Source organism: Sminthopsis crassicaudata, chromosome 1, assembly GCF_048593235.1.
Source record: "Sminthopsis crassicaudata isolate SCR6 chromosome 1, ASM4859323v1, whole genome shotgun sequence".
Lineage (NCBI taxonomy): Eukaryota > Metazoa > Chordata > Mammalia > Dasyuromorphia > Dasyuridae > Sminthopsis > Sminthopsis crassicaudata.
The window spans coordinates 233,205,969-233,218,557 of NC_133617.1; the positions used below are offsets into that span (position 1 = coordinate 233,205,969).

General features: G+C 33.8%; 1 protein-coding gene across 7 annotated transcripts in view; it reads left to right on the forward strand.

The window, feature by feature from the left end:
* The window catches only part of GREB1L (GREB1 like retinoic acid receptor coactivator), a 286,115-nt gene that overhangs the window by 165,970 nt on the left and 107,556 nt on the right, over positions 1-12,589 (forward strand). For 5 of the 7 annotated variants that reach the window (XM_074276314.1, XM_074276303.1, XM_074276331.1 and 2 more), the window contains 3 exons: positions 4,452-4,611; positions 4,810-5,007; positions 11,293-11,469. In XM_074276314.1, coding sequence (XP_074132415.1) covers positions 4,455-4,611; positions 4,810-5,007; positions 11,293-11,469 — 532 coding nt within the window. In that variant the 5' untranslated portion in view covers positions 4,452-4,454. The remainder of the gene's footprint in view (positions 1-4,451; positions 4,612-4,809; positions 5,008-11,292; positions 11,470-12,589) is intronic. The other 2 variants (XM_074276350.1, XM_074276355.1) reach the window with 1 other exon arrangement.

Genomic DNA, 12,589 nt, shown 5'->3' on the forward strand with positions numbered 1-12,589 from the left:
AGTCAGGATACTGTAGACCAGGGTTTCTTAAAGTCTTTCCATTTGGGGCCCCTTTTCACCCAAGAAATTTTTACATGATTCCTGGTATATAGGTACAAAAATCAAATATCTATTGATAATAGATCATAATTTTGAAACCTCCACATTCAGTTACAAGACCCCATACCAAGTCACAACCTATAATTTGAGAAGCTAGGTTGTAGTCTTCATAGAAATGTTTAGGACTCAATGATTAACTCTTTTTTTTTTAATTTTATAATTATAAAATTTTTTGACAGTATATATGTATGAGTAATTTTTTATAACATTATCTCTTGTATTCATTTTTCCAAATTTTCCCTTCCCTCCCTCTATTCCCTCCCCTAGATGACAGGCAATCCCATACATTTTACATGTGTTACAGTATAACCTAGATACAATATATGTGTGTAAATCCAATTTTCTTGTTGAATGTTAAGTATTAGATTCCGAAGGTATAAGTAACCTGGGTAGATAGACAGTAGTTCTAACAATTTACATTCACTTCCCAGTGTTCCTTCTCTGGGTGTAGTTGTTTCTGTCCACAATGATTGACTCTTGTCTGTATTGTGAATATTTGAAGTCTCTTGGCAACTTCCTTAATAAAGTCAAGGTGTTTCAATCTGTTTTTCTTGTCGTTTGTACTTTTGAAGACTCATAATCCTACATCCTGAGAGACTCACAGAATTGTCTTTAGGAGCAAAGTTATTTCAGGACAGGTAGTTGATGACAGCATCTGGCTTTATAGAAACAGTTTACAGACTTTGGTTGGAAGGAGTGAATTATTTACTTCTCTATGTATATGTTGTATCCCTTTTCCTCTTCCCTTTGCTTCCCTCAAAATTCCTTGAGATTACCAGGTATCTCATTTGTGTCTTTGTATGTTCAGTCCCTAGGCCTGTGCTTAATAAGTGTTTGTCAAATTGAATTGTATGGATGGTCTTTAGAAATAAAAGGTGCCAATAAAAATCTCTTAGTTGCTAAAATTCTCGGCCTTTTTTCAGTCCTCGTTCTTAATTTAGCTGCAGTTTTTGACACTATTGTCAGCCTCCAATACTTTGTTCCCTTGTGGTTCTTCTAAAACTTAACCCTCTCCTGCTTTTCCTTCTGCTTTTTTGGCTCTTTCTTCTCAGTCTCCATTAATGGGCCATCATCAGTGCCCTATTTTTTAACCACCTATGTCTTCCAAAACTCTGGCTGGGCTCTTTTCTCTATCTTAATGATCTCATGAACTTCCAATAGTTCAAAATCATGGCTTTGTAAATTCCTTCTGAATTTTTATATCCAGATCTTATCTTTCTCCTGAGCCCCAGCTCTACACAACAAATACCTGTTGAATATCTATCCTAATGCCCTATAGACATCTTAACCTCCATTATTCTGGTTCTAGCTCATCAATCAACAAACATTTACTAAAGCTTTCTGTGGAAACTGTTGAGAATGCAAATACAAAAGGCAGTTCTGTCCTCAAGTTGCTTACATTCCACTAGTAATATATAATATGTTCACAAATTACTAACTATTGAATCATATGCAAAATAGATATAAAATTATTGGAGAACAGGGAAGATTATTACAACTATGGGGATCAAGAAACGCCTAGGAACAGCTAGAATGTGAAGTAAAATGAGAAAAGGCCCTGAAGTCGGGACCTGAATTTAAATGTGGCCTCAGACACTTACTGTGTGACACTGGACAAATCATTTAACCCTGTTTGCCTGAGTTTCCTCATCTGATAACTGAACTGAAAAAAGAAATGGCAAAATCACTCCACTATCTTTTCTCCAGGGAAGAAGACTGAGAGGGAAAGGTATAGTGAATGAGCATTCATGTAGTGACTACTATGTACCAGGTACCACACTAAGTAAAATGACCCAGAGAATCAATTAAGAAGGGGTAAAAAGATTATCTGTTGGTGGTGGTGAGGAAAAAAATATTTTGATACTTGAAATCCACCTGTCAGAAAAATTATCTTTATATGTATACTACATTATATATGTTAATTTATCTTCTATGCTCCTACTATCTTTATCACATGTAATTTTATTGCAAAAAAATCCAAATTTCAATATTTCCCTTTGAGATTTGGAAAGATTAAATATTGTTAATCAATGAGTTATAACCAGAAAGGACTCTCTCTCATCTGAAGCAAAACCAGTTTCATCTACCCTTTTTTACTACATAATGCAGTAAATCCCAAATATGAAAGGGCTAAGGAACTGAAGCATTATAAAACATAATGTTTATATGAAAACTAAGTGGATGCCCATCAATTGGAGAATGGCTGAATATGAATACTATGGAATATTATTGTTCTGTAAGGAATGACCAACAGGATGATTTTAGAGAGGCCTGGAGAGACTTACACGATCTGATGCTGAGTGAAATGAGCAGGATCAGGAGATCATTATATACTTCAACAAAAATATTATATGATGATCAATTCTGATGGATGTGGCCATTTTTAACAATGAGATGAAACAAATCAGTTCCAATAGAGCAGTAATGAACTGAACCAGCTACACCCAGCGAAAGAACTCTGGGAGATGACTATGAACCACTATATAGAATTCCCAATCCCTCTATTTTTGTCCACCTGCATTTTTTTATTTCCTTCACAGGCTAATTGTACACTATTACAAAGTCCGATTCTTTTTGTCCAGCAAAACAACTGTTTGGACATATTACACATATTATATTTAATTTATGCTTTGACATGTTTGACATGTGTTGGTCGACCTTTCATCTGGGGAGGGGGGAGGCAGGGGAAAAATTGGAGCAGGGGGTTTGGCAGTTGTCAGTGTTGTAGGGTTGCCCATGCATATATCTGATAAATAAAAACTATTAAAAAACAAAACAAAACAAAAACATAATGTTTATGTATAATATCAACTTCTGTGGTTGTACCCTACATAGAAAAATAAACATTGATGGAAGAATATGCTGTAAATTTTGTTAATCTAAGACTTCAGGTTTTTACATTTTTAGATCTTAAGAAATTATGAATCACTTTTTCCATTCTACTTAGAAAATTTGTAGAGCAGAGGTGTCAGACACCAGCAGCACTAGATTATAAATATACTTTAAAAATAAGGAATATTTTTAATAAATTTTAAAAATACAATCAAATTTCTAAGTCAATATGAAACTGGCAGGGATCCTTATATATGGTTTAGAGGGCTCAATCTTTACATGAGCTTGAGACCCCCGGCTGTAGAGGGCCTCTGTGCTATAAAGATAGAAGTAAGTGTTAAGAAAGGCAGCGCATGAGTTGTAGAGACTTATTTGAGTATTCCTGAATTTATGCATAACAAGATTTTAGGGCATTAAATGAGGACTTTGCCTTTATACCTTTATTATCAAATCCTTATTCAAAGTGACTAAGAAAATAGTACTAATTCAATCAACAATTATATGCTAAATGCTTCCAAGGTTCTAAGATCTGTATTAAATATGGCTATAGCTAGAAATAACTGACAAAGATACTCAGAGAGATTTATGACTAGAAATTGAAGTGATTTGGTCATGTAATGAATGAGCTGAGGACCAGTAGATAATTTTATCAAGAAATCTTGACCTAGTATCAAAGAATCTTGAAAAAGTCTCCCATTCATTATGGGTCAGCTCCCCACAGAGAATCACAATTCCTCACAGGGAATGGCAACAAAAGTTTCACGGCTTGAGAAGACATGATAGTATGTATGTATTGGGTTTTGCATTATTAGAGAGATTACTTGCAATGAGGAGATCATGGTTCGATGTATGTGTCCAAGCGTACATTACAAACTAACAGAGCTTAGAATATAGTGCCAGTTAGAAAATGCATCTTTCTGTCTGTGACCTTACAGAGTTTTCTATAGCATTTGGGGATTACAGAGATTGAGTTCATTTGATATAGTCTTTGTGAAACATAAAGATAATCTATTCCCAGAACCAAAAACAAACAAACAAACAAACAAACAAACAAAAAACAAAAACCATTGGTACTATGTTCTTGGAAAGTTTATTATCATTTATTACGTTCTCCTAGTGAGACTGTGCCAATAATAGGGAAACCGGCCAACGCTTGTGGAAACAGCCATAATATTAAGTTCCCTTGTTATAGAATATTTCCATGAAGCTGGGGAGAGGAATAGAATAAGTAGGTGGTGGTTGTTTGTTCTTCATTAAATGAGAATCTCTACAGGTTTTAAATAGAGAGGGCCTTTTTTTGTAACAGGCATAGTTGACCAACCTAAAATATTTGCCTATTATTATTAAAAACAGTAACTCTGAATAGAAGAATTAGTTTCATAACTATATAAGTGTTTTGTCAATAAGGAAAGGTAGGACAGAATTTATAATGTGTATAAATATAATTTACATTGATGATCTCTTCCTACTGCATTCATTTGTATATATTCTCCATTCATTCATTTGTTTGTTTATTTTAGATCATGGGGAATTCATATGCAGGGCAACTGAAATCTGCCCGGTTTGAAGAAGCCCTTCACAATTCCATAGAAGCCTCCTTGAGATGTAGTAGTGTTGTACCAAGGCCAATTTTTTCTCAGCTCTATTTGGACCCTGACCAGCACCCCTTCTCTCCTGCAGGTAAGCTCCCAAAACTCAATACCAACATTGTGGCCTTCCTTGCTCTTAAAAGAGTTTCCAATTTTGGAGCTTTCTGAATCAATGCTTGAAATTGTCTCACTTCCTTGAGACACAACTTCCAGAGAATTTAATTTTCTGCTGGAATTTTTTTTCCCTCAAGGCATTTTTTTAATGAGTCCAGTTTGTTTGCTTACTCAGATATCAAACCCAAAGTGGAAGATCTGGATAAAGAACTGGTACACCGCTACACTCAAAATGGAAGTCTGGACTTTTCTAACAACCCAACTGCTAATGAAATGGAAGATGAAGAGGAAGATGATGAAATGTCAGATTCAAATAGCCCTCCAATTCCCTATTCACAAAAGCCTGCCCCAGAAGGGTCTTGCACTACAGATGGTGAGTTTTCTTTGCTTTCTTTTTTTATTGAACTATTGATTTCTGATCATAAAGGATATATCTTGGGAATTTATGGAAAATAGTGATTGACTTGCATATAATTTTTTTTAATTCTGCTCAACAAATTTTTAGCAACAGTAACAATGATAATAGATTGTATTTATACACATTTTAATAAGCAACTAGGTGACCCAGTGGATAGAGTGTTGGGCTTCATCTCTAAAATGTAGATAATAAGAATCCCAACTTTCCAGAATAGTTGTAAGGATAAAATTAGGTAATATTTTTAGGGATCTTTGCAAATTTTAAAGTGATATATAGATGCTCGTCATTATTCTACATGAGGAAATTGAGTCTAACTGATATAAAATTATTTGTTCAAGTAACATATTAAATAATGGTAGGATCAAGACTTGAATGTAGGTCTTCTGATTGCAAATCTAGGACTTCCAATATATCATAATATCCAAAGTATCCCAACAACCTCCTAAATTTTAACTTACTAAATTTACTAAAATTTAATTTACTGTCCATCTATTCTCCTGACAGACACTTTGACTTCATTCTAACAAAAATGAAAAGGTCTGTTGTAAGGTGCTTATATAATTCATATTATATGTGCATTATACTGCAGGTTAAATTACTTCTCTTTCTCCCCTATCATTTAGCTGTTCATTTTAACATGGCCTCTGACAAAGTAACTATAGTAAAACCTCATATATTGAATTAATTGCAAGTAACCATAATTAATTAAGAAATCTTAAAATTTTAGAGTTACAGTTGGAAAGAAGCTCATTGGTTTTCCAATCCATTTTTATACCAAAATATGAGTCCTAGCAACATCCTAGGCAAGTAGTCACCAGTCTTTATGTGAACATCTACAAAAATAGAGTGGACCAGCTACTTTCTTTTTCAGAAAGCTCTAATGGTAACTAAGTCATTCCTTATTCTAAATAGAAAATCTGATTCTGTGGCTTCCATTTATTGTCATAGTTCTGTCCTTTAGAATCACACTCTGATTAAAAAAAAAAAAGCGTGTATAAAGTGAAAATAGGGATATTTGAATATCTGGATTCTTATGAATATTTTCAGACCTTTCCTCGCAGAGCTTGTGCTTGGAAAACAACTGAGATAAACTTTAATAAGTAAGGCCAGAAAAATTAGATCTGTATTATAATTGGAATACTATTTGCTTATCCTGTCCCTCCTGGTACACTTTGCCATGGAGAAGTAAAATATCCAAAAGACAGCTGAAAGATGAGACCTAGCTAATCCTCAAAATACATTATTAAGTAGATTTTATGTATAATTAAAATCTGGCACTATTAAATGTAAATCAGTATATGGAGCTACTGTACTCATAAATTGAATAGTCCTCCCTTAGAAATGACTTTTTCTTTTGGTCCTACTTCCAAAAATTATTGATTAGACTTGGGATTTTAATCTATTAATCAGCATTTCTTTAACATAGACTTTAAGGAGGAGGTGTGTTCCATGCTAATCAGTAATGGAAGTTGTCTCAGTATATATTTTTTTTCTACTTACCTGCAAAACTTCTTTTAAGATGTGCTTTCCAGGTATCTAAACTACTGAGAAAGGAAGGTGTCATAACTTTAACCACAGTATATACTAAAATTGTGTCCATGAGTTAGTCAGCAGCTAAGTATTAAACAGATATTAACTCAGCTCTCTGTTCAACATTAGGTCCTTTTGAGTGGTTTTAAGGTTTTCATTGAGAACTAAGTTGTAGGAGAATAATTAAATGTGGCAAGTTACTCTGGATCCACCTAGAAAATTCTTATTTCATAGAATAAAAATGAGGTGGATTTTAAGGCAGTTGATGCATAATCTCACCAAAAAGTTACACAAGGAAACTAGAAATGGGGATAACAGTTATTTAACTGATAAGGAAAGTGAGAAAGTGGGAGGCAAAATGTTTTCCTGAGAATAGTCAAGCACAGCCTCCAAATAGAGAGCTACCTTAAATTCTGGTCTTCAACTTAGATTCCTGCAGGCACACTGGGAAGCATCAAACCTCTTTGTTTAATGTTCTTTTCCCCCAAGTTTCCTGGTTTAAAATTTTTCACAAGTAAAATCCTATCTATACTTTTTAAATGAGACATTTGTTTGAGGCTTCCCCATGTAGAATATCCTCGCTGAAAGTTTCTAATTTCTTATAATTATTTCAGAAGGGCCTATTCTGAGAGAAATGTTATCCATAAGATAATATTGTCATTTTGATAGTTTAAAATAGCCATGATTAGAATGACTACTGCTAATGAAAAAGACCTTAGCTTTACCAAGAAATCCTCTATTTACCTAGGGCATAAAGACCATTTTTGGAGGCAATTAGATAAACAGGTACTTAACACCCGAAGAGTTTCTGAGAAACTACTATTTAGATGTAAATTTTTGCTGCTAAAATCTTATGTAAATTTCCAAGTCCATTGCAAGTTTGAACCCCTCTGTGAGGCTATTGATTATATACATTCAGTGGGAAGGGAAGGAAAATCTTTGACTTTGGAATACTGGCTTTGATTACTTTTGTTTGTGTTTAGAGCTGTTTTAGTAAACTTTCCCCCCCCCCATTTTAGCTCACTCAGTAAGCTTCCAGTTGGAGATAATTGAAGGATGCAAATCCAACCCTGTGAAGTGAAATCCTTGATTGTTTTCCCAAAGAAATGCAGATGAAGGTCTTAACAGCTATTTGCTATCTCCCTTTTACTTTTGACAGAAAAAAAAATTTTTTGTGAGAAATTTATATTTCTCCTTGTCTGTCACATATGTAGTGTTTTGTTTTCTATTGCTTTCTAATTTTTGGTGTTGTTCCCACAAAAGTATTTTGTTAGCAAGGCTAACTAAAGAAGCTGTTATCTCTGTGTGCAGGTGTTGGTCTTCTTATATCATGTGTATACAGCAAATATTCTAAGCCGAGATTGCTTCCTTGGGCCCCCCTCACCAGCAGAGTGAACCTTTTGTAAGCCTCCCTACATAGGGTCATATTCAGAGATCATTTTAGATGTATATCTGAGTTGCTGCTGCTTTTGTAGTCTAAGTTTTTTTTTTTAAGTATTGAGGTTTAGGTTTTTAATTGAATATTTGATGTTTGCTGTTTATAGGCTTAGGGCACACACACACACACACACCCCACAGGGACATACATCAAAAAAGTTTGCATATTTCTGCCATTGAGATTTTGACTGATGACTAACAGTTTCAGCTTCATTGCCTTATCATACATCTCCCTTTCATTTAAGACTATAATTATAATATATAATTCTATACTATTTTATTTTTCCAAATACATTTATTTTCCAAATATAGCAAAGATAGTTTTCAACATTCACCTTTGCAAAACCCTGCATTCCAAATTCTCCTCCCTCTGTTCTCCTGTTCCCCCTCCCCAAAACAACAAACGGTGAAATACATAGCATGCTATTCTTGAAGCTTTTATATTGTGATTTTCCTTGTGAGTTAGTTTTATCAAAGTTTACATACACATGATAAGTGGAAGCAAATTCCCAAAATGAGAAGTTGAATTAAAATTTTAATAAAGTAAAATCATATCATAAAATGGTCTCAATATCATTGACAGCCTTATTTTCTTCCATAGTTACAAACCTGGTTCAGACTCTTCTTTTGATTCCACTGTTATCCTTGATCCTGAAGCTCATTCCACATTTTCTTTGACTTAAGACTTGTTTGGACCCAAGTTGTCTTCTGTGAGTTTAAGATACAGAGAAATTTATAGACATGGTGACCATATTTTCCTAACCCAAAATTGGAACATATGGTTTAACCAAGAATATTCTTTTTGCAAAGTCTTGCAAAAAGATTATATTTTTTCTTCTCTTCCCCTCTTCAAAATGGGACTCTGAAAAATCAAGATCACATGGTTGGAATAGCTATGAGAGAGCAGGAAAGACAAGAAAGTGAGAAAAAGGAAGAGTCCTAAAACCTAAATTCTAAACTTAGTTTTGTCACTGGATAAGATAATTTTATGGTTGACAGGTTTCTAGATTTTAACTTGTTTTTGAGTCATGTCAGTTGTACTTCATTCTCCATGACCCCATTTGGGGTTTTCTTGGCAAATATACTGGAATGGGTTTGCCATTTACTTCCCAGCCCATTGTCTTGGTGACCTAGATATGAAGAAAGAGAAACATGCTTTCTAAGGATAATAGATTTCTATCAAAAGTATCCATCTATCTCCTAAAGATAAGGATTTTATATTAGAGGGATAATGACTTTTCTGATCTAAAAGTAAGCATTTGAGGTGCCTTTGCTCTCTACCCAAATTCCATTGCTGTGTGTGTGTGTGTGTGTGTGTGTGTGTGTGTATGTGTGTGTGTGTGTAAATAGATGTATCTGAGATAACCACTAAGCCAATGCTTCAGACCTTCAGTCTCCAGTAATTTACTATGCCCAGTGGTAGTTTCAGAACTTTTTCTAGTACACATCATTTGATTTTCTAAGCAGTCTGCTATTATTTAGGGAAAATTGTTTCTCTCCATTTCCTTTTCCACTCCATTGCCCAATTATATATTACAGCCAAAATCTAATATCATCTCCAAAAACCTTTATTTTTATTTTCATTTTTGATGGCCTACATCTGCTTGTGTGACTTTGGACAATTCATTTAGCCCCTCCTGGCCTCATTTTCCTTGTCTGCAAAGTGAAGGATGGGAGAATGAACAAGATAATGTCTAAGGTGCTTTTGGCTCTAAATCCTGAGATCTTCAGATCATCAAATATTTGGAATGTGCTAACCAAAAGATGAAGCAGTTCCTACAGTGCTGTACAGCATATTTATAGCAAAGCTGGTCCATTCTCTCCTTATGACAAAATTTGCTGAAAATTTGATACACATTCTGTTCTTATACACATATTCTTTCAGGTAGTCTGTTGCTTCTCTATGTATCTCCCTGGTAGATGAACTAGAAAAGCAGCAAATGTACATATGTAAATATGTACACATACAATTAGTTATTTCTCTTTTGATTATTTATATATATGAAACAACAGAGGGATGGGCAAGGAGCAGAAAGCCCCATTATTAGAGCCAGAAAACTAGGTCTATTGCATAGTATATCAGTATGTGGGTCTTCTCAGACTTTGATTGATAGATTGCATTCTCTTTATCATTTCACTGCTTAGCATACTACCTGGCACATAGTAGGTACTGAATAAATGTTTGTGAATTGATTGATTTTACAGAATTTTTATCCTACCACTGATCTTGTGAACCTATGACCTGGGAATGCCACAGATTAGGATAATTTGTCCAGTTGTTTATGTATTTATATGTGTTTGTTTCTGTATCTGTGGTTTAAGTATGTGTATATAAATGTATATATAATATGTGTGTTTATACATGTGTGTATATACTCATAAACACATCTGTGGTGGTTATATACTTGTTCACATATACACACCTGTGTGGCAGTTGAAAGAGTACCAAACATGGAATCAGAAAGTCATTCCATCCTTCTTCAGACACTTTCGAGCTAACCTTTCTCAACTTATTTCCTTATCTGTAAAATGGGGATAATAAAATGGCACCTGCCTTATAGGATTGTTGTAAAGATCACATGAGATGACTTATAAAACACTTTATAAACTTTAAGGTGCTATATAAATGTTAGTGATTATATATGTATATGTACATAATACATATATATATAATTATTATATATTACATACATTATATGAGGAGAGAAGAGAAAAGTTTTATATATAGTCATATATGTATAAAAATCAGAAGGGAAACTACTAACTGTATATGTATGTATTCTAACATATATATGTATTATTATAATTGCATTTTGCCATAATTGGTTTCTTTTGTAATCCTGTCATTTATTTTATGCATTTAGAAACATGACTATCAAAAGAGTTCCATAGGTTTTACCAGACTGCCAAGAAGTGGGTAGGAGCTATTAGTGAATCAAACTTTACTGATATTGGGCTGAAGAACAACTTCTGTTGGTCACAGTAGGTCATACAAGTCATCAACTTTGCCTTGAAACTGAGCAGACAGGTTTCTAATGAGATAGCTGTTAAATCTGTATTTATCTACATTTTGGAGGCCTCTATTTTAATGTTCAATAGTGACATACCCTATTTTCTTTGGGCAATAACTTGACCTTCAATATAACCAGAAGGGTTATTTAGAAAAACCAAAAACTTTATTCTTCCTGTATTTTTTATCCTGTTTTTCTTTTTCTTTCTTTCTTTCTTTCTTTTTTTTTTTTTTTTTTTTTCCTTTCCTGGGCTGTTTTTTAGGCTTTTGTCAAGCAGGAAAAGATTTACGTTTAGTGTCCCTGTGTATGGAACAAATTGAGATCCCTGCAGGTTTCCTTCTAGTGGGTGCCAAGTCTCCAAATCTTCCTGAACATATTTTAGTTTGCGCTGTAGACAAAAGATTCCTGCCAGATGATCATGGAAAAAATGCACTTTTAGGTGAGTATCTGGAACCCTTCTTAGCTTCTTGCTCAAAATGAGTTTTTTAAATCTACATTTATTTAAAATTACAGTCATAGAAAGAAAAGTAAGAATTTACTCATTGTATTTGTCTAGCTGAGACAGGGGAAATCAGCAAAGTTATCACAGGAAGGTAATCAAAGTATGATTAATTGAACAAAGCAAAAAAAAAAAAAAAAAAAAAAAAGAAACAAGATAGGGAATTATTTAAGATCAAGCCACATGATTATTCTGAATTTCCAATCTTGAGATATGCAGCAGGACACATGCTAGAAGTGCTCAGAAAAGAAGTCAGACCTGGGTGACCTAAACTTTCTTGCCATAACAGTCTTTTAGAAAGTATAGTCAACCACATAAACACATCAATCGATTACTAAACATTAATTAAGCACCTGTTGTGTGCCAGGAACTAAGTGGATATACAGAAAGAGGCAAAAGATGATACTTGCCCTCAAGGAGTTTATATTCTAATGAAGGAGATGATATGCAAACAAATATAAACAAAGCAACTATATACATGACAAATAGAAAATAATTAAGAGGAAAGGTACTGGAATATGAACCACAGAGGTAAACTAGTTCCACAGTAACATTTGTCCCTCCTCTCAGCAGATATAAATCATGAGATATTAGTTAGATATTCTCTGTCACACCCACTTCTTGGAAACTTTTACTCTCTACCAGTCATAACAGGTTGTAAATATTCCTAGAAATGCACATTTCTCTGGGTGAGGTGATTGCATATAACTAAACTCCTATGTATGTACATGAACCACTTGGTTTGACTATATTCCACACTCTTTTCTCTCATCTATACATACATATATATGGTAGTCCTTCACATGGAATTTATTCATTGAAAAGAAATTCACTTTAGGAGAAAAACTAAAGAAGAATGGTGAAGCATTTAACATTTTTAGCTTTACTCTTCTCAGAATATTTATCCGAATTAAGAGATTTGGTTAAGCAGACTTTTATAGGTTTTCAGAATATATAAAAACTACTTCAAAATTTATTTTTTAGTTTCTCAATATGATGGAACTATTTTATATACCTATATATCCGAGGTCAGGTAAAAATTTCACACACACACACACAC